At 41.1% G+C, this 21,659-nt stretch overlaps 1 protein-coding gene across 2 annotated transcripts in view; it reads left to right on the plus strand.

Moving 5' to 3' along the window:
• The first annotated feature begins 1,491 nt into the window (after positions 1–1,491).
• GTF3C3 (general transcription factor IIIC subunit 3) overlaps positions 1,492–21,659 on the plus strand; it is a 28,319-nt gene continuing 8,151 nt past the window's right edge. For both annotated transcript variants that reach the window (XM_068948265.1, XM_068948263.1), the window contains exons 1-18: positions 1,492–2,022; positions 3,595–3,697; positions 6,028–6,245; positions 6,672–6,795; positions 7,318–7,509; positions 7,998–8,163; positions 9,235–9,382; positions 11,190–11,262; positions 12,310–12,396; positions 13,496–13,599; positions 14,295–14,466; positions 14,936–15,138; positions 15,745–15,846; positions 16,765–16,900; positions 17,537–17,774; positions 18,148–18,338; positions 19,524–19,648; positions 21,462–21,614. In XM_068948265.1, coding sequence (XP_068804366.1) covers positions 1,924–2,022; positions 3,595–3,697; positions 6,028–6,245; positions 6,672–6,795; positions 7,318–7,509; positions 7,998–8,163; positions 9,235–9,382; positions 11,190–11,262; positions 12,310–12,396; positions 13,496–13,599; positions 14,295–14,466; positions 14,936–15,138; positions 15,745–15,846; positions 16,765–16,900; positions 17,537–17,774; positions 18,148–18,338; positions 19,524–19,648; positions 21,462–21,614 — 2,634 coding nt within the window. In that variant the 5' untranslated portion in view covers positions 1,492–1,923. The remainder of the gene's footprint in view (positions 2,023–3,594; positions 3,698–6,027; positions 6,246–6,671; positions 6,796–7,317; positions 7,510–7,997; positions 8,164–9,234; positions 9,383–11,189; positions 11,263–12,309; positions 12,397–13,495; positions 13,600–14,294; positions 14,467–14,935; positions 15,139–15,744; positions 15,847–16,764; positions 16,901–17,536; positions 17,775–18,147; positions 18,339–19,523; positions 19,649–21,461; positions 21,615–21,659) is intronic.

Genomic DNA, 21,659 nt, shown 5'->3' on the forward strand with positions numbered 1-21,659 from the left:
GTTCAAGGCCTGGTGTACAACTAAAACAAATTAATAAAGGGCAAGAGAGGAAGCTAGTTAAGTTGTTCTTTATTTGTGACTTATCCAATCACTGAGTGATATTAAATGAAATTCTCTGGCCCAGAAATGGTAAGAGTCTCTAATCAGCCTCAGAGGAATGTAAGCGGGGAGCAGAAGGACGAACACAGGCACTTGCAGCCCATAAAATCTCCCCTTTCACTTAATGAAAGGGGGGCAAAAGCTGAACTTGGCATTAGCAGCTATATAGCCAGTGACTGGTGGCATGGGAGGTGAGCGCCCACTAACGCTTGCGGCCAGTAGCTTCAGTGACGCTCCAGGGCTCTCTGAAAAGGCAGAAGTCCGTTCCTTACCCCCAGCTCCAACTGAGAGGACGTCCCTCACTAACAAGAGGAAAAGGTCTCCACCAATAAATTGTTACTAACTTGGAAAGCAGGGAGCAGCTGCAGGCAACTGGAGTATTTCAGTCAGTGTTACCAGGGCTTGGGTCGTGCACTAGGTGTATATAAATATTTGTCTAATATCTTCTTTTTTTTTCCTCTTTCAGGTGTTAACTTTTGAACTTCATGTGAAGCGGCAACTTTCATAGCAAAATGTTACTGCTTTGACTTGTAAACGGTTATCTGACGATTTAAAATTTTCTTCACTGTCAAAGTTTTTACCTTTATCTGAGGTATTGCTGTAACTAGCACATTTGCTGTGTATTAACAAACGTGCGACGTTTGGCTACAGTGGTTTGCCTAGCAGACTTGTGTTTGTTTAAACGTGAATAAAGGAAGAGTTCATTTCAACAGAGTGTTTTTACTGTCAGCTGTCTGTTCGAAATAAATACATGTTACCTTTAAATGTATAACAATTACATGTCATGACATCTTTAAAGGGTTTTTTTTTTTTGAGATTCTTTCATCAGAGGTCTTTGTTTTGGGGACTTTTACCAGACTTTAACAAAATAATCACCCCTTACAGAAACCTCCCCAAACCTGTCTAGGCGTTCTGGGTTTCTACGTTAGCCACCTCCAGAAACTTAGGTCCTAACACAGATTTCTAGGTATTATTACAATCACAATAAACATACGACTGTCCTAACAAGACAGCGGTTCAGGCAATTAAAAGCCCGTTGCTAACTGCACAGCCGTCAGTCTCTGCGGCTCCCCGTCCTCTCGGGAATGCGCCGCTTCTGCCCCCTAGCCCCCAACGACCCGCTCCTAACGGCCGCTCCCGCCTCACGCGCCCCCCCGCGGCCCGCCCCTGACGGCCGCTCCCGCCTCACGCGCCCCCCCCAACGGCCCGCTCCTAACGGCCGCTCCCGCCTCACGCGCCCCCCATCCCCGGCCTGCCCCTGACGGCCGCTCCCGCCTCACGCGCCTCCCCCAACGGCCCGCTCCTAACGGCCGCTCCCGCCTCACGCGCCCCCCATCCCCGGCCCGCCCCTGACGGCCGCTCCCGCCTCACGCGCCCCCCCCCCAACGGCCCGCTCCTAACGGCCGCTCCCGTAAGGCTCGGCCGCGGGTTTGAGCGCAAGTAAACGCGGAGCTGACGTGTTTTGCCTCCCTAAGGCAGCAAATACAGGGGGGGCGTTTAGCGATGTGGCTCCCCGATGCCCCCGTCCCGGGCGGTCGCTGCGTTCAGAAACCCGCCGGTTCAAGCCAAAACGCTTTGGCTGTCGAAGGCGTGGCGTTTTATACCGCAGGGCAGGCGCGTCAGCCCGGGCCCCTCGGCGAGGGGCTGGGCCCCTCGGCGGCGTGGGAGCGTTAGGAGGCGGCCGCGGGGAGCAGCTCCGCCGGGCGGAACTGCTGTGTGAGGGCGCGGGGCGGGCCGGGGCGCGATTACCGGCGGGACTCGGGTCCTTCATCAAACAAGTCTCGCTTCCGTTTGCTGCGGCCGTCGGTGGGCCGTGCCGGCGCGATGTCGGGCTTCAGCCCGGAGCTGATCGACTACCTGGAGGGCAAGATCTCCTTCGAGGAGTTCGAGCGGCGGCGGGAGGAGCGCAAGAGCCAGGAGAAGGTGTGTCTGCCCCGTCCTGTCCCCGCCCGGCGGGAGGCGGGTGCCGGCCCGCTCGCTCGGCGGCCGGGGCCGCCGGGGAGGGCTGCTAGTCACCGCTGCCGGGAGCTCCCGGGGGGCTCCGGCCTCCTGACGGCGGCCGGGCAGCAGGGAGCGCCTCGTCGGTGGGTCGGGCGCGCTCTGTGGCGCGGGGCCGCCTGGGCCTCTCACCTACGCCCTTCATCGCGGCTGTGCCCGTCCTTTCCTAGGCCTGCGGCTGGCAGGAGGCCGGGTCTCTTGGGGTCCAGCCCGGGGGGAGGGGGTCCAGGCTGTGCAGCCGCGGCACGGCCGGCAGCAGTGCGGGGTAACGAGCTAGTGCAGCCGCTTTGCGGGAAAAGCTGGCAGGTGACACGGGAACGACTTGTGTGTCCTGGGGTATCCACGTCTTCGGTGCTGTGCTAGAAAAGGAAGGGGAAGATGAGGGAGAGGAGAGGAGGCGGATGCTCAGGAGAGAACAAGGGAGAAGTAGTTTTGCCTCTGTTCTTAAGCTCCAGGTTATAACTACTGTGGATGAAACTGTCAGCCCTTTAGGATAGCGATATGTCAGTGAATCCTCTGTCTTTTCAGTTTTATACTACAAATGAGTCGGGCTGCAGCTCTTTTTAATGTTTCCCCCTACATCAAAGCATTTGGCAAGATGCTGACCACTTAAGGAATTGCGTGGCCTACTCTCTTTTAGTTATGCGGGTTTTTGTGAAATGCTGCTGTGTTTAGTTTTTAATTATGTATGTCTACATAATTATTAATTTCTGTTTAAAAAATATAAGAAACTAATTTTAAAAAGTCATTAGGTACTAGTAGAACATGTTATTCTGGGGAATTCAAACCTTTGAAAAGTGGAGAATACAGCATTTTGGTTTGTGCTAGTGTAGCTTACCTTCCCGGAGCTGGCTAGTAAGAGTTACCACCAGACATCCTTATTACATTCTTCTGGGTTAGGCTGGAGGAATGAACTGAAGCAGGTTTTGGTATAAACTCATCTGATGCGTATTCACTACTGCTTCCCCACCGTCTTGTGTGTATGATCAAAGGAAGAGATCCAATCTGACTCCTTTTAGCAGTCATTGTGGTTCCTTGGCAGGAGTAAATAGAGGGAGACGTGGCTTTGTGTTTAAAAGGAAGCTGCTGAAACTACAGTGCTAAGAGAAATTCTGTTTGCTTGACTGAAGGGAGCGTAGGTGTTAACTTTGTCCTCGTCGCGTCAGAACGCAACTTAATTTTTGTGTCTCTTCTCTCTCAAAGAGAGAGTTCAGCAGAACTTGGCTGTCATGAAGGGACAAGTGATTTCTCAGGGCAACCTTCTTACTACCTTAAGAAGTGTTATTTTGATATTTCACTTTGTATTTAAAAAGGCAGGCTTCTAAAAGTATTTATAACTGTCTTAAATATTTTTTTTTTAAATAGTGGTTTTTTCCATCTATTTCACTAGCAGTGCAAAACCTGGAAACCCATTGTCTAAATGCCAATTGTAAAGATCAGGGAAATGGGAAGAAGAGATACTGCAAAACCTGTAACTAACGTTGTTGGTGTGCGTAGGATGGAGAAAATGCCTCTGCTGAGGAAAATGCAGAAGACGTAGATGGTCCATCTTCATCTGGAAAAGGATCTGGGAAATCCCAAAGTCAGGAAGAAACAGATGGTAAATGTTAACATGATAACTTTAATGCAAAATACTTGTAAAAGATCATTGAAAGCACCTGCTCTTTGATACCTGACTCTGCATAAATACCTGGCTGCTGTTTTGAACTTATGGGTATTGAAGCACCTTACTAGAACGTCCATCTTTGTAGAACGTTCCGGTTCATATCCAGGCTTTAATTTTGTTCAGTGCTTTTAAAGGACTAGGTTTAGACAGTCGTAGTCATCTTTTTCTAGGAAACTCTTCGTTTGTTTCCCTCCTGACACCTTAGCCATGTGGTCTCTGTTCTTGGCCATCTCTAAAGTTACAAATACGTTTTAAGGTTTTAAAGTTGTCTCAGAAAGTCTTCTAGCAGTGTTTTGTTTTGTTTTTTGCTCTTCCTCTGTTTACTGGTCTTCCTGACTGAGATTTCAGGATTTTCAGAATATTTGATTCTACTATATGAGCGTTGCCTTCTTCTCCTGTCATCTAAAGTGAAAGAAAATACATATAATCAGCTGCCTGCTGCCCTCACCTTTCCTTTGACCTGTTTAGAGGGTTTAGGGTAATTCCTCTCCTTTCTCTCCCTGGCTGGTTTTCTTTATGCAGTTCTTGCGGTGGTAATATCTCCTTCAAATCCCTTGCCAGAATAACCTTAAGTTCTTTTCTGTACTTGCAGAAAGTGGTAAGAAAAGCACTTCTTTGTTTATCTAGTTTTTACTAGGGTTTCTTGATCCCACGCCTCAGGTTCTGCAGTTGAGCTTGGAACTTAGAGCACTACAGCCTGTTTCAAACATCTTTTTAAAAGCTGTGCACTGGTCAGGGCATATTCTCATGGGATTGCCAATACTGAGAAACAGCAAAGTGCAATTTTGGATCTCTTAGTGTTGGTTCTTGGACTCCTCTTGCTAATTTTACTGCAGGTTCTCATCTTTCTTTTAAATATCAAAAAACCCCCCAAAACTTGAATTGCCTCGCATAAAATGTGTCTCACTGGTACCTCTGTTCCGAAAGTGTGGCCAGACCTCATCCTAGAAACACAGAAAATGAACACTAGCAATCTTGTTGAAGCTAGATCTCTGTGGTTCCATACTGACCCCTTCTTTTTGCTAATACCTCTGAAATACTTCCTGTCTTCTGCTCTGTATTCCAGCTGTTCCATTATACCTTTTTTCATGCACGCAATCTTTATCTAAGAAAAAAAACCCCATATCCTAATACACTTGTGCAATAGCGTTATTTCTGAACTAATTACAGAGAGCACAAAAACGTCAAGAGGAGCCTGTAGAACCAAGGAAGCTTGGATTAGGTTTATTGTTATTTAAAGAGTTACCATTAGAACCAGACTTTTGTTTTTTCCTGTAGATACTTAATGCCTAAGCCAGAATGAAAACAACCAAATACATTCTGAAGGCTTTCAAACGCGTAAACTGATGTAGTAGCGAAACCCTCTGGTTCAGGCATATGCTGCTGTAAACAATACCTGATAGACAGATCTGCTTCTCAGCCCAAACTTTATGTTGTGGGTCCACCTCTATCAAAACTTCAGATGCCCAGTCCCCCAACTGAAACCTTTCAACGCTGCGTACTTTGATGTCTAGCAGATGAAGCAGTACCTTTTGAAAATGATGACTTTTAGTCCTTTTTGCCTGAAAGTACACTTGCGGACAGTTATAACTCTGGCTTAAGTCATGTAATGAAAAGTTGTAAATAAAAAAGTTGAAATTGTTAAAATTTTTAATGTTTTAAGCATATTTACTTTGAGCAGATAGCGTCATATTCTTAAATATTTATTAACACGAAATTGTTACTTTTTTCTGGAGAAATGTTAATAATGTGGATTTTGCGTTTACGGGAGTTAAAAGGTACTCATTGTCTTGGATAGAGTGGTTACAAGATCTCGTTTTAAATTACTTCTAAAAATTGGTTGCTGCTTTATTGTTCAGTATAATTATCTGCTCACTTAGCCTCTTCAGCTGAAAAGCTTTATTCCAGCCAGCCAGCTAGCTTGGTGGCTGAAAATTGCTTGATACACTTCTTGTATGGATTGAGGGAAAGATGTTGAATAAACTGTTGCTTCATTCAATGTGTTCCTCCAAGCTCTCATTTCAAATATCCAGAAAATGCTAGAATCTGGGAGATACTAAGTATTGGTGATGAATAGCACAGAGTTTTAAAGCCAGAGAGATTGTTAAAAGCTCTTCTGCATTTCTGCAGGCCTTTTTCTTAAAGAATAGCTGTTTCAAGTGGACTACTAATTCTGAAGAACTCATTTTCTCAGGACTTGTCCTGATAAAATAGTGTGTACTCCTGATTATATTGCAAACGTTTTCCGCTTCTTTTTCAACCAGGAGAAACTTCAGATGGCGTCAGTAAATCAGTCCATCGTGTCTTTGCATCCATGCTTGGGGAAAATGAGGAGGAGGAGGACGAGGACGAGGAGGAGGAGGAAGAAGAAGAGGAGGAGGAGGAAGAAGAAGAAGAAGAAGAAACTCCTGAGCAACCCACGGCTGGAGATGTTTTTGTGTTGGAGATGGTACTTAATCGAGAGACCAAGAAAATGATGAAAGCAAGTATTTAAACTTACAGAACTTTCATGAAACTTCTTTGTACGTACTGAAGCATAGTAAGTAAATGCCAGTTTGCATAGTTTTAGCTATTTGCAGAGAAACTTGCCTAAAAATAATTGTGTACAATATTTTCACCGATGTGGGTGTCCCATGTCTTTATTTTTTAGAAAATTACTGCAAATCACTGTTTGAAAATTGTTCGTGTTAAGAGTACATAGCTTAAATAACAAAGTGAGTTTTTCAGTGTCTCGATTTTTATTTATCCTAGATATCGGTGTTACTCTGTTAGTTATGAGAATTAGCAAATATTTCCATTATTTTAATAATCACTAGTACTGAAATAACTTGTTATTAGACCATGTAAAAACAAGCATGACTGATATTTTCTGAAATACCAATAGAAATACCATGCCCTTTCCATTTAGGAGAAAAGACCTCGCAGCAAACTCCCTCGTGCCTTGAGGGGTCTAATGGGAGAAGCCAATATCAGGTTCGCTCGAGGGGAGCGTGAGGAGGCTATTCTAATGTGCATGGAAATCATTCGACAAGGTATTTTAGAATGCTAAGAATCTTTTGTTTTAAGAATTAGATGAAATTGCTGTGTACGTCAGGAAGTTCAGTATAACTTCACTGATGATGAAAATCTTCAGTACAAAGAATGTCATCATATACGTAGGGTGGAATTGACAATAAGTTAGTGCGTTCCCTTTTTAGTTTTGCATATAAAAAAAGAAACTGGCTCCCTAATTCTGCAAAGGTCTGGGCCCTTGCTTAGCTTCCCACAGTTTTTCTATTGTCTTTGTAGAACTAAGATATAAACGGCTATCAACTTAACTTCTAATGCAGATAAAACGCTACAAATGTCTGCAGTTAGGTTTGGTCAGCTCATTTATTTGTGTATAAAAATACACACTGGAACTGGAAGCTTGACTGGAAGTTTTTTCTGAATGTTAACAATATTTTAACAGAGTAATGTTGATGTTTCATATAATTTTAATGAAAGACAAGTGATTTGCTTTCAAGTTGATTTTAAAATAATAATTCTTAATCATTATTTTTATTTTTTAATAGCTCCTCTTGCTCATGAGCCATTTTCCACGCTTGCCATGATCTACGAAGACCAGGGTGATATGGAGAAGTCGTTACAGTTTGAACTGATTGCAGCTCACTTAAATCCTAGTGACACTGAAGAATGGGTTAGACTAGCAGAAATGTCACTAGAACAGGATAATATTAAACAAGCTATTTTTTGCTACACAAAAGGTAATGTAGCAACTATTTTAAAATTCATGTTAGGTGCTAATGTCTTAATGGCAGTCACTTCCTTTTTTTTTTTATTTTCTAATTTAGTTTGCTGCAGCTTGCCAAGATCTTAGTACCTCTTGTCCAGATTTTGGTATCTCAGTAATGAATCTTTAATATAAGATGTTCTTCTGTAGTGAAAAGCTTGTGGTGTAATAACATGTCCGTTAATATTCTGTCGTGAGCAAGTTATATGTGTCCTATGTTTTTGATGAAGAAGAGCAGCTTAGCTGAATGTATTTCACCAGTAGCATATGTATGTTACACAGTCTGGGTTGCTGCTCTCAGGATGTAAATGCTGCTTTTTCCTGTTAGCTCTTATGTCTCCTCAGAAAATGCTAATGTTTGTTAGGGCTTTGGTGGTTGGGTAGTTCAGGCAGGTGGATACAGAATCCGTTGTTGGCTTGATCTAAACTAGCCTACTATCATGCTTTTCCTTGTTGCTACAGCTCTGAAGTATGACGCAACCAATGTGCGGTATCTGTGGGAGAGATCGAGCTTGTATGAACAGTTGGGGGAGCATAAGATGGCTATGGATGGCTACAGGCGTATCTTGAATCTCCTGTCTCCCTCTGACGGAGAGCGCTTCATGCAGTTGGCTAGAGACATGGCGAAGTAAGTTGGACTTAAGAATAGTGTGATTCCCAGAGTTTCCCAGAGTTCTCAAAAACTGATCCTTATAAGCCTTGCAGCTGATTCAGGCCAGATATGTAGCTGAAACCAAGGACTGCAGACTTTGTGCAGGGGATGACCCACACAGATGCATAGGCATGCACCCCTGACTATGGTGAATCTTCCAAAGCCTTGTGGGAATTATCCGGGATCGATGCATTGTCTTGTATTCTCTTATTCTAAGAGAACAAAATTTGAATACTGATTACTGAAAAAATACCCATAATGTAAAATTGTACACGACTGTAATACATTTATAGTTCTGTATAATACCACTGAAGACCTGGAATCTTTTTGCCAACAGATCTGTTCTTCACTTGTTTGCAGAGCCATCTCGGTTTGCTTTGTGGAAAAGCTAGGTGTTTAACATGCTTGTATAATACCGCAGTTAAGCCACTTAATTTTTTGTTCAGCAAACAGCTTGTATTTCAGATTGTGATTTGTTCATGGAGGAAGTACAAATCTGCCCCCTCCCCATTTCTACTGGTAAAAGCAGATCAAGTCATAGAATCTTGCCTCAGACAGAGAAGGCTTATGCTCAAAGTGCGCAACTCTCTTATTGTAGTTTTTACTATCTCATGCATAACTTGCAGAAAGCTGTTTCCAGGCCAGTTGTTAAGTCTGTTGGTGTTCTTGGTTATGAGAAGCTGCAAACAGTGCAAAGAAGTGTATTTTAACAATACTGTTGTTAGAGCTTTTTCTGAAACCAGGTTAATCCAATACGCTATTGAAACTTGGGGTGGAGAAGATGGTGGATGTTGTAATGAAAACTTGGTGATGTGCCCACACGTAGGGGAAGAATAATGGTGGTAGTTTGAAATGTATACAAATTGTCAAAAGTTGTATTTTAAAAAAAAAAAAAGGGGGGGGAGGGAACCTGTTTCTTGCTGTCTCTGTAATTTGTTGTTTCAAATAAAAACTTTGGTAATAATATGAAAATCCTTTTATTAACTGAAAATTCATGCTTTGAATGCTATCTCAAATACTAAGTATCTCCTATCTACATTTTTGTAGGAGTTATTATGAAGCCAATGATGTCACCTCTGCTATTGAGATAATAGAAGAAGCCTTTACTAAGCACCAGAGCCTCGTCTCCATGGAAGATGTTAATATAGCGGCTGAACTATTTATTTCTTCCAAACAGTATGACAAAGCACTGGCGGTAGGAGAACTAAATGCATTTGTGTGTGGTTTTCAGCACCTCTTTGCCCATTGAGATGAACAGTTTATGTTCCTGTAGTGCTTGAATAGTCATGTTTCTATAGCAACAGAGCTGATGAGATACAGATTATCTTCTACTAGTTTTGTAGTGATTAGCATTGAAATTAAAAGTTTGATTTAATAAACTGGGGATGTGTGCTGTCCTAGGTGGAAAGTTTTGGGGTCCTTTCTCTCCTCCTCTACCATTGCCATGATCTGAATAGCCAGAGGAGACCTACAAGTTGGATCTGTTTGTCTGTTGTACCACCAGCAAAGGGCATTTTCGGAGGTGAACGTTAAAAGGATGAGACTGAATGGTCTAATTGTTCAAAAACAGATCCTTATGGCTTACCTGGCATACTTTTATTAAGACTAATAATTTAGGCTTTAAACATCAAGTATACCTTCCAAAAAGACAGTATATCCTGAATCTAAGGTATCAGGAATTGGAGACGATTGCTTGTCTGTTCCCAGTTTCTTCCAATGGTTAATTGCCCTCACTTTTGAGGCAAGTTTCCAGTTGTTTTGGTCTACCTTTGAGAGGACTATATTTAGCATCTAATCGGTATTATAACTTTCCCAGATAGATTAGAGAGACACTAATAGCAGGGACTTTCTCCTTGTGAGGGTTCTTATTTGCTGATGCTTTACTTCCCCCCTCCCCCCGCCCCCCGCTTCTTAAGATTGCATTTAGATCTGATTCTGTCAGTGTAAAGTACCTTTAGCCTGCAAACAATTCCTATAACTCTTCTCTGCACCTTTTCCTTTCTAAAAATCCAACAGCCAGTTCTGTATGCACAGTGCTCAAGTACCAGGTTTACCCATGCAGTACTCGGAGGTAAAACTGTCCCCACCATTTCTTCTTGATGATTCTCCTCAGATCTATTCCTGTGATGGGATTTCTTGTTCCTAGAGAGCTGAGTCTCTGAGCTGGTAAACAGAGCCGTTAATTACCTTATTTCAGTCATGTAGTTTGTTCTTCTGAGTGTCAGTTACTCTGTGTTGATTTATCACTCTGCTTTGGCAATAGTAATGATTTAAATACTTACTTTCTAATTCACGGACAAAAATATCAATCAGCATTGAGTCTGTGAACAACAGTCCTTTACAGTGGTCTTTTACAGGAGTCCCCCTCGCCTGCCTGGCAAATGTTTTTTGAGTTGTCTCTTTTTGTTTTTTGTAAATTGATTTTGTATTAATTGCTCTATTGAATAGTGCTAGCTTTAATGAGGTCATGATATATGACTAAGGCAGCTATAGAATATCTACGTGTATGTAGCTCTTTCTAACTGAAATAAACCATACAGCTTCCCTGCAAAACTGTATTAGCCTAAGCAATTTACTGGAGCCATTGAACGCTTTGGAGAGATCTGTGGAGAACATAGCTGTTTACTGGTACTTTGCTTGCCTTTTCCACCCGCTAAAAGGCGTTCTAAGAAGCTAGAAAGTTTAAATACTTTCTCCAATTATGCTGAAAATAACTGTTTTATTAGCTAAAGGGATTCTTGTTTGATCATCTAAGTAGTCCCAAAAAGTGGACAACGACACGAGGTGATCAAACTCTGGGGTAATATTTGTCAGCTAACCCCATGGGAAACAAATTTGTTTTTTTATTTTTCTAATGTTTCTTGTGAAACCCTGCCCAAAACAACTGCCATATGAGCTGGTTCCCCTGTATATCCTTTTAAATCTTCAAAACAATCTAGGTTACTCTTCTGAGAGTATATGTGTTGTTTGTTTGTTTTTTTTTTCCTCTCTCCCCTTTTAAGGTTATCACAGACTTTGCAGGAATTGTACTTGAAAAGAAAGTATCAGAGAAAAGTCCTACTGAGGAGAAAAAAGGTAAATAGTTAACAAGTGGTTAGGAGGACCCTGCTGTTCATATAAGACGTAATATTCCTTTCGTTACCTTTTTGACTCTTGGGTGTTTTGATGCATGTTGATAGGCTTTTCTGTTTTTTTTTTCTCCTCAATGTTTTAATGAGTTATGTGGCATGACATCAGCTTTCTCTAAGATGTTATATGATGTCCACTTAGCCCTGGTGACTCATTAGGGACAAGGACTGCTCTCTAGACAGTTGGAGGCCTTTTAAAGTTCTAAGCATTCCACTGAGTATTCACATCAGGCCAGTTATTTCTTCCAGCTAAATAGCTTCTGAAAAAAAAGTCATATAAGCTTAGTGGCATGTATAGTTAAGGATATCAACCTCTGACCTGAGGCTGGTGTTTTTCGTAAGTCCTACTTCTCTTACTGCAAATGTGAATGTTTTGGTGTATGCAAGCCTAGGGATGTTAGCCTGTATGTGACTTGCACAAAATGGGCCTTCTTAGAGAAATTTGCTTCGTGAAAGTCGTTGATCGAGTCTGAAAATGTTTGTTTGGCCTGTAGAATGATCACAGCATGCCAGTTTCTTAAACAGGCGGTCTGTTCTATGATTAAACCAGTCAGTTGTTTCAGCCAGTTTCAAGTCCAAAGCCCATGCAGGTATAAGACAACTCTGTTGACTCTTTGCTTTAATGGAGCAGGTAAACCATAAATGAACAGTGAACGTGATGCAAAAAGCTGTCCTGATAGAGATTTTAAAGAGATTATTTGCAAGGAGTAGAACTATTATGAACCTAGGAATTAAAGCACATAATGTTGCCAAGTTACCTGCGTGCGGTCTGTCATTTATTAAGACAAGCTTCTCGTAGTACCCAGAAACTTGTTTTTCCCCCTACCCACCGCTGCTTTATAATTTTAAACGCTTCCTGTTCTGCTGTCCTTCAAAAGAATGTCCACTTTTCAGTTTTGTACAATTGTAAGCTGCTAATCAAGTATGAACTCAAAATCAAATAACTCCTGGCTAAGCTGTCATGACTGAGAGTAACCCTTTTCTGTTTGAAAAGATACAGAAGCAGTGGCAGAAGCTCAGGAAAAGCAGAAGGCAGTAGTTGACTGCCAAGATCATTCAACTACTGAATCCAATGCTACAGGTAAGGTATTAACTTCTAAAATTGAAGTCTGTGAATGGACCGTATGCTCAGGAGTTAGGTTGCAATCATATAAAAATCAGGAACGTTTTTTAAGAGCAGAGAAATTGAGAATGATCCAGAAAAGGTTCCTTGTGCGCAGCCTGCCTTACTCAGAACTTACTACTTCTAACCTAGGCCACCACTGAAGTCAGAAGCATCCTCCAAGCACTTAACTGCTCTGCAATGAAAATTTTTCATTTTTCTTATGGTTTGTAAAAACTTATCAGCCGTTGAATGGTTGCAATCATGCTTGGCATTAAGATGCTCAGAGAATGAGGAATTAATTTGCATCTTGTGATCTACGGTAACTGCATGTCGATTTGGAAGGTAATAGTGAAGCTTTATGGTAGAAATCAAAGGATAGTTGTTATAACCTGAAAAACTTGTGAACATCTGATGGAAGAATTAAGGTCGAGCAAAACTTTAACAGGGTATTTATGGGGGTTTAGTGATTGAATATGCAGGAAATATGATAATAAAGTTTTGTTGTGTGACCTTTAATTTGGCAACATTGTCTTGGGTAGCTACTTTGTCTCATATAGTATGGTTGTGTTAACACTTAGAAGGAATGCAGTCAGGTGAGAGGTTATGTTCTGTAGTTATATGCGTTTCACAATGTATAGAGCCAGATCCCAGATACATAGGACTTAGTTTAATGAGGACAAATAGCTTAGTACAGGATATCTCCTTGAGAAAGTAAGGAGAAGAGGGTATAGGTGCATGAACTGCTAAAGGAAAGCTTTGTAAAACAAGCACCTCTTAAGACAGAGGAGGAGGGCTCTGAGCACAGCCTGCAGGATCCTGCAGTTGAAAACAATGCAAACTGACAGTGCTCGATATTTTGGGTGAGATGATTAGGATCACAGAAAGTAGTAAGTTGCTTCAACTATCAGAGAAGAAGTAGCACAAGGGGAGAGGGAGTGCCTACGCCAGCATTTGCAGGAGTTGATGAGAATGGGCTAACTTCAGTGGGGCCAATATGGCCTGGAGAGGATGTGGAGCTCCATGAAGTCCTTGTTAAAGCCTGTGAGTTCAGAAAGAATTTTTTTTTATCTCACAGCTGTGGAGAAAGTTAGCTGCTGCATACCTGAAGGGGTTCCAATAGACATTACGGTCAAGCTGATGGTGTGCTTGGTTCACTTGAACATCCTAGAGCCGCTCAGTGTAAGTAGAGACCGACACAGAAGTTGAGGGAAGTTCTAATTAGTAAGTAAGTTACGTTTTCCTGTCGTCAGCTGACTGAAGGTCTGACTGAGGTCTTTGGGAAAGCTGGAGAAAGCTTCCTCCCCTCTCCCAAACAGAGATAGAGTGAACCTCTGTTGTTAGCGTTTATTTCACAGTCACGATGGAGAGTGGTTGGCTGTGGAATTTCCACTAGTGGAAATACTATTCCTTATAAATAATACCTAATTGGCTAGATAATCTGCCAGTGGACGTACTAGCACAGTAAATCATAGTCTATGTGCTGTCGCAGGCCCAGGACCACACTGCAAATATCTGTTGTTCTTGAACACTGAAGAACACACCTTCTTTGCTTTTAAGCCCTAACGTTACTAACTCTTAAAAACTGCTCTTTAAACATTTATTTCTTGCAGTCCTCACTGTGCACTTTCACCCATTAGACATGAAATGGATGGATGGAAAGGATGTGAAATGGGACTAACATAGCTTTTCCAGGAATTCCGAAATTCGGATCTCCCTTTTTCACTTTTAAAGTAATATTTTAAATGAAGGATGTGTAGTTCATAATGCAAGTAGAATAAAAATCATAACTTCCAAAAACCAGATCTTAAAGAAATGTTAGTACTCTATTTGTGTGTGCATGGCCAGTTTTTTTTTTTTTTTTTTTTTTTTTAAAGCCTCTTTTGACCACTCTGGTGGAACAAAATCCAGAGGAGATGGGCGACTTGTATCTGGATGTTGCAGAGGCGTTTCTGGATGTTGGAGAATACAACTCAGCACTGCCTCTCTTGAGTGCCCTTGTCTGTTCCGAACGATACAACTTGGCTGTTGTCTGGCTTCGGCACGCAGGTGAGAAGGGTCGGGACTGCTGAACGCTCGGCCTGAGAGATGATAACACGGTGCCAAGCATTCTCAGCTCCTGTTAGTTAAGATCACTGGAATGTTTAATGTGCATGTCAAGTGACAATTAGTATTTGCCAAACTACACTTGGGAGCGTGTAATGACAACCCTGTCATGGAGGGTTTTGTTGTCTTTCGTGCGGATTGAAACTTACTTCAGCTAAAAATACTTGATTTTCATGTAAGTGAACAGCACTTATTCTGCAGTCCATTCTATGTCAACTGATGATGCTTTGTTTAAGTGACACGGTAGATGCATCAGTGCATATATCTGAATACTGTGAATTGGTTAATTCATGTTTTGGGTGGCTTTTACTAGAAGACCATCTGAAACATTTATAGCGTGAACTATTTTGATAGCTTTTTAATCTCCTGTTTCTGCCATTTAAGTGTATTGTGCTGTGCATGGCATTTCTAGAGTGCTTGAAGGCGTTGGGACACATGGAGCGTGCTGCAGAGAGCTATGCCAAAGTTGTTGATCTGGCTCCACTGCATTTGGATGCAAGAATCTCACTTTCAACACTTCAGCAACAGTTGGGCCGGCCTGAAAAAGCTCTGGAGGCTCTAGAACCAATGTATGATCCAGATACACTGGCTCAGGATGCTAACGCTGCCCAGCAGGTGGGTAAGATGTTCTGCGCTTCCAATTTAGGATGTATTGTTCTGCCAAGCTGTGATGGTGGTAAAAGATGCCAACCATATAGGACCATGGACTGAGACTGTAGCTTGGTGAGTCATAGGAGTGCAGTGAAAGATTCGTTACTGAGTGCCAGAGATGGTTCCTCATGGCTCTTTCTCCAACCTCCAATCAGTATTTCCGCTGTCCTACCTGATTACTTGGTGTGTTGTGCAACCTCTTGGCTGCTGAGAACTGGTCTTTGCACTAGTCACCTTGCATCACATCGATGGACAATTGCTACGTACCAGCTACATGGTTTGGCCTCTACTGATTGTAACTGATAGCATCGGAAAGGCTCCATTATCCTCTTTCTGGAAGTGCCTTCACTGTAGGTAGGAGCTATGCAGGGTCTCTGGGAAATTCAAGAGTATAAAACAAAAACTACTGCAGGGAGGTTTCTGACAATCTCATATGCCGCTGCTAAGATTGTTACAACTTCCTAGAAATTTTTACAGCCCTATTTGTACTGTATTGAGTCGAAATTGTGTTTATTTTATAAGCTTGCTCTTTGTGCGGGTAGTTAAATAACCATGTTTAATATCGCCTAGGAATTAAAGTTACTGCTCCACCGTTCAACGCTGTTGTATTCCCAAGGTAAAATGTATGGTTACGTGGATACCTTACTTACGATGCTGGCAATGCTGCTGAAGGTAAGCTAATCTTTACAGCTATGCTTTAACATGTTGGACAGCTATGAGTTGGTTTAAGATAAAGAAGAACCTTGTCATTTTTCATAATTTTATTAGACAATAAACATGCAGTGAGCTTATTAATTCTGGGGGCCTATAATGCTGGTATGTATGCCTGTGGTGTTCAAAACTAAGCATTATTCCTGAGTATAATTTTTCAACTCATTTTTTCCTGTTTCTTAATATGCGTACAGATTACTAAGCTGCTTCTCTACGTTTTTAGTAGTCAGCACAGTGCTTTCTTAAAACTTACTTTTATGTAAATAATGTTGCATTTCAACAAATCTCTTTATTTAAATAAAGATTTATTAATTTAAAAGCTGCTAGTTTTAGCTTTTCTTGTTATAAGACAAGCAAAGAACCATTAGCTGCTTCAGCCGGTAAATTCAGTGGTGGTGGTGGTGGTGGTGGTTGTTCTGTGTTAATTGGTTTGTGCTCTTTTTGTGGGGAGGGGAGTATTTAGATCTCCAGTTTATCCATCTGGTTACAGGTCAAGACAGCCTCTGTTGCACTGGTGGGGTGGCTGACTGTCCACATATTTCTAAAACTAATACTGGCACGAAGGCATCGTTCTTGTTATGTGTATATGCGCATAGTTTTGTTTTGACAAGGAAGTTCCAACCCCAGGAAAAATCTTTAAGTTATTTAGAGAGTTTAGATCTTCCTTTTGCATAGGCCAGTTTGCACTGGAGCGTGAAACAATGGAGAGAGAATACCCTTGTGGGAAGGTTCTCTCTCACGTTTTTGCCTTATTGTAGCGTTTCCAAGTTGCAGACTGCTCTGGAATGCAACAGGAGCCAGATGGATTGGCTAGGAAGCTGTCTATGTTGTAGGATCTATTTGTGTAATCTGAAATGCTGCCCTTAAATCTGTTTCTAGGTAGCAATGAGCAGAGCTCAGGTGTGCTTGATATCTAGTTCCAAATCTGGAGAGAGACACCTCTATCTCATTAAGGTGTCAAGGGATAAAATTTCTGACAATGACGACCAAGAGACAGCAAATTGTGATGCCAAAGGTAACAAATGTTTATTAAAAATGAAGCAACAAGCTTAACTCCTTTAGTGCTGAAAAAACGCAAACATTGCTATTTTGCATACTAAATCTATGCAGTTTATGTTAACATTGCTTTACTTACGGGGCAGGCAAGGCAGCAAAAATGAAGAAAATGTAACCCAAGGGAAATATCCCTGTTCAGGGAAAAAACAAACAAAATTACAGGAAAAACTTAAGTTGAAAAGGACCTCGGGAGATCATCTGGTCCAATATTCCCCTCAGAGCAAACATTGTATATCTAACTCTATGAAATAGTAGAAATACATGTTAAAAGTGTTGTGACTTTGACTGGTCCCAATTTGTTTGGAGCAGGTTGCAGTTCGTAAACGCTATTTGGTGTATTAGGAGTATTTGTAGTACGTTTACAACTTGATCTGTGTGTGTATCTTGCCACTTCTTCCCAAGTTTTGATTGTTTTTTTGCTGCATTTTTACAAACTGCACTTAAACTGTTTTTTTTTAACAAACTTTTATCTTACCTGTTAATAATGTTAATAATAATGTTTTTGAAGAGATCAGCTTGACATGTGCTTTTTTTTTTTTTTGAGTTTAGCTCTTTTGTTTTTAACTTTCTCAGCTAACTGTCTTTTTTTTTCCAGCAATTTTTGCTGTTCTCACAAGTGTTCTGACAAAAGATGATTGGTGGAACCTCCTCCTGAAGGCTATATATTCCTTGTGTGACCTCTCCCGGTACAAGGAGGCAGAGCTGCTCGTGGATTCCTCACTGGAATATTATTCATTTTATGATGATAGGCAAAAACGCAAGGAGCTGGAGTACTTCGGGCTCTCTGCTGCAATTCTGGACAAGAACTTCAGAAAAGCTTACAATTATATCAGGTGGGGAATGGAGAAAGTAGAACAACTTGTTGTGTAATTACTTCCACTGAGGCTGTAGTTCAACCGCTGAAAATGTTTCTAAACAAGCCAGACTGATGCTTTCCAGCTTTCCCTAAAACAAATAAGCCTGTTGAAACTGAAAGGGTTTTGTGGTAGCCTTTGATTCCAAAAAAATGTTTAATGTAGTGGGTTGTTTCATTTGGCCAGAATCGTTTGTTCTGTCTTTCATTCTAAACTTTGCCTCAGTCACTGATCTGCCGTTGGCATTTTGAATGTCTCTTCGTTTTAAGTTTCTCCAGACTGAAGTTTTATCACAGATGCAGTGTTTACTTTGTAGTGCTTACTCATTTCTTGTATGTTTTCCACTCTGTAGAATAATGGTAATGGAAAATGTCAATAAACCTCAGCTCTGGAACATCTTCAATCAAGTCACTATGCAGTCTCAGGATGTCCGTCACCATCGCTTTTGTCTCCGATTAATGCTGAAAAATCCTGATAATCATGCATTGTGTGTCCTAAATGGGCATAATGCATTTGTATCTGGCAGTTTCAAGCATGCTCTTGGTAATGTCATTCATGTTATTATACTAACAAATACAACATTTGAGAATGCTAAGTCTGTTAGCATTTCTGTACTCCTTTGACATCAACTTTCTTATGCTCTTAATTATCCTTAGAGTGTGGTTTCTCCTTCCCCTCCCCCCGGAGAAAAAACAGTTTTAATAACATATCTTTTTTCATATGTCAGAAAATGATAGGTAGCTTCACAGTGTTAATTTAGTGCTTTAAATGCTTAGTACCCAAATCAAAGCACTGCTAAATAGTTTTGCTAATTAAAATGAGGCAGACGTGTTTTAACACACCTTTCTTGTAGTTTAAGTTTTCTAACACACTTTTAAAGATAATTAAAGGCTAACGGTAATAAAGAATAAGAAGGAAAGAAACAGATCGACTTAATGAGCAAATGCAGTCCATTGGGCATTTTAAGCAGGCCTTTGAAATAAACCTCCTGCTTTTTAAAGTCCAGCCCTCCTAATGTCACAGCTGAGATGTGCTGGAGGCAGTTGTGCTGTGAGGAGTCTATGTTGTTGCCTTCCATACCATCTCTGAACCATGGTAACTATAGAAGAAAGGCTTAATTTCATGCATAGTAGTTATCTTGAATATTGCCATCCTCAAGGGCTGAGCTGGATAGTATTTAAAGGGGGTCTAATTTCAGAGAGCCGAGTTCTCTTGAACTCGGCAAAAACACCCTTTTTTTTGGGTGCTCTAAACCTGTGCACCCAAAATGGCTGGTCCCTTTTGGAAGTCAAGAGTGACTGTTCGCTTCTAAAGAAGCGAGAATTTGTTATTGACTTCAGGGGGAATCCTCTTATCCTCACTGGGATGGCTGATCACTTGACATTTTAATAGAAAAGGTTCATTTTGTAATGTCAAGCCTATACAAATGCGTGTGCTGCTAGAACTAATTCTACTTTTTTTTTTTTTTTAAATAAAAAGCCAATAAGATGTTTTCTCTTCAAGCAGTCTGGATGTGCTTTTTCAGAAGCAGTGACCGTGATTCAAATACTGTTTGTAATTTTGAGAGGTTCAGAGCCCCGTGATGATCGTACTAAAGAGCTTAAGCTTTTTCTTTTCTTAGTTCATACTTCCCAATCTGAATAACTGTTGCCCCCCCTCCCCCTCCCCCCCAAGTTCTCAAGAACTGTTTTTTAAAACAAACATCCTGATTCAACTATTTGCTTTTAGGACAGTATGTGCAAGCCTTCCGTGCAAACCCAGATGAACCCCTGTACAGTCTTTGTATTGGCTTAACTTTCATCCACATGGCTTCTCAGAAGTATGTGTTGAAAAGACATGCACTTCTCGTACAGGTAAGTTAATGTGGTTATTTTTACCTATGGTGTGCCCTGACTTTTGAGATTTGTATCTTGCATGGACAGTTAAGTCTAAAACATTCTTAAACAGTTTGAATAACTTGTAGTAAGTAATATGGCATTTCAAAAGAGGGAACTGAGTGAACATGAATACAAATGAGTATAATTTTGAATGGTATTCACATGCATCAGAATCTCCTTTATATTAAAAGGAGCTTGTTCTGCTATGTTTGTAGAGTGACACATTAACAGCTACTAGCTGTTTGTGAAAATATTAGTAATTCCAGTCTTGATGGCTGTAGCCTGGCTTCCCCCTGCCTTCCCCTCCCCCCTCAATGCTGTGTTACACTTGCTATTTTCTTTCTAGAAAGTCTTGTAGAGTAGAAACTGCTGTGTGTCCTAAGTGGCCATATCCCACAAACAGCATAGTTTACTTAAACTTCAGATTTCAAAGGCTCTTTTTTTGTTGTTTTTAATTGTCTTCCTTTTTTCTTTCCCCTTTTTTGGGTGCCTATGTATAGCTCTCACTGCAAAGACTTTGTAAACTCCTGTTCAAGCTACCCTCAGTTTTCAGCTTTCTTATACTGTCTTCCCACCTTTGTGTTTTTTTTTTTTTTTTTTTTCCCCCTCCTCCTTTTAAATCTGCCAGTTCCAGCTACAAACCACAGGCTGATCATTCCCCAACAGGATTCTTGAAGTCGTTTCCTCTACTCTTTATCAGTATCTTTCATTAACTTGAAATCTGTTTTAATTCCTGTGGCTGCTGAGCTCACAGTTGGCAGAATATGGTGGGGATTCTGAGCTCTAATGATTTCTGAAAATTGCTGAAAAAGTGGAGCTTTCACTGATTTTTGACAGAAGAGCTGTACACCCTCAGCCACTCTAAAACAAGAAGAATTATGTCAGTATACAACTTGAAAGCATTTTGAGCTGGCAAAATTTAGCCTAATTGTAGTATTTCTAGCCGCTTCTTTCTCTAATAAGTTTGCCTTTCTTATCTGGGCTGTTATGGTCTCCTTTTATAACGTACTTGAAACATGTCCTATTTATGTCACCCTCTGGTGAGATGGTTCCTTGCTTTCTCTCTCCTCATTGTTCTCTACAGTAGGTATTTTTGCATCCTCTCCTGCTCCTGTTCTGGTTGCTTGATAGTTTAGCCACAATGACGTAGTAAATTATGATGATTAGCTGCCTGTGCCTGAACTAATCCCTCATGTTGAAGGAGCTATCTTCTCTAATTACCAGCGTTGCTTCTGGAAAGGAAGGCCTCTATTTACAACAGAATCAGCACATTCCACAGAGATAGCAAAATGAAATGTAAATTATTGCACAGGAGAAGGGGAAAAAGCGTGCTCAAGTTTTTCCTTCTGAATTAGTCCCTTCTTCTAAGGGGAGGGGATGATCTAAGGTTGTGGGTTTTTTCTTTTTCGTTTAGAAAATCTTGCTCTAGACTTTGCATTGGCTGTATGTTCTTTATTAAAACGGTCAGCTCTTCTGAACACGAGCCAGTCTTATGTTTGTGTGTGTGTGTGTGTGTGTGTGTACACACACACACACACAAAATGTCATCAATGGTATGAGACTGCCAGAGCAGGTTTTTTCATGGTTTCAACAATCAAATGTGCCATGTGGTGTGTGGTTTTTTTTTTTTTTTTTTTGCCTTAACTTGCATGTGGTTTTGTGGGAAAGCAAGGACCAACAGTTTTAATAAGAGTAATAATAATTAAAAAAAATTAGCACCATTTTGCCAATATATTTTACTGCCATCCTTTTAGAGGGAAAACTCACAATTTGCATAATGTGTCTATAGGGATTCTCCTTCCTTCACCGGTATTTGGACCTGCGTGGACCATGTCAAGAATCTTTCTATAACCTTGGCCGTGGCCTTCACCAGCTGGGATTATTGCACCTGGCAATCCATTATTACCAGAAAGTACTTGAACTTCCTCCTCTCAGCTTAGAGGTACTGTATCTTTATAAGTTATGTACAGAGACTAAAGTCAGGTCA

This window comes from Struthio camelus, chromosome 6, assembly GCF_040807025.1.
Source record: "Struthio camelus isolate bStrCam1 chromosome 6, bStrCam1.hap1, whole genome shotgun sequence".
NCBI lineage: Eukaryota > Metazoa > Chordata > Aves > Struthioniformes > Struthionidae > Struthio > Struthio camelus.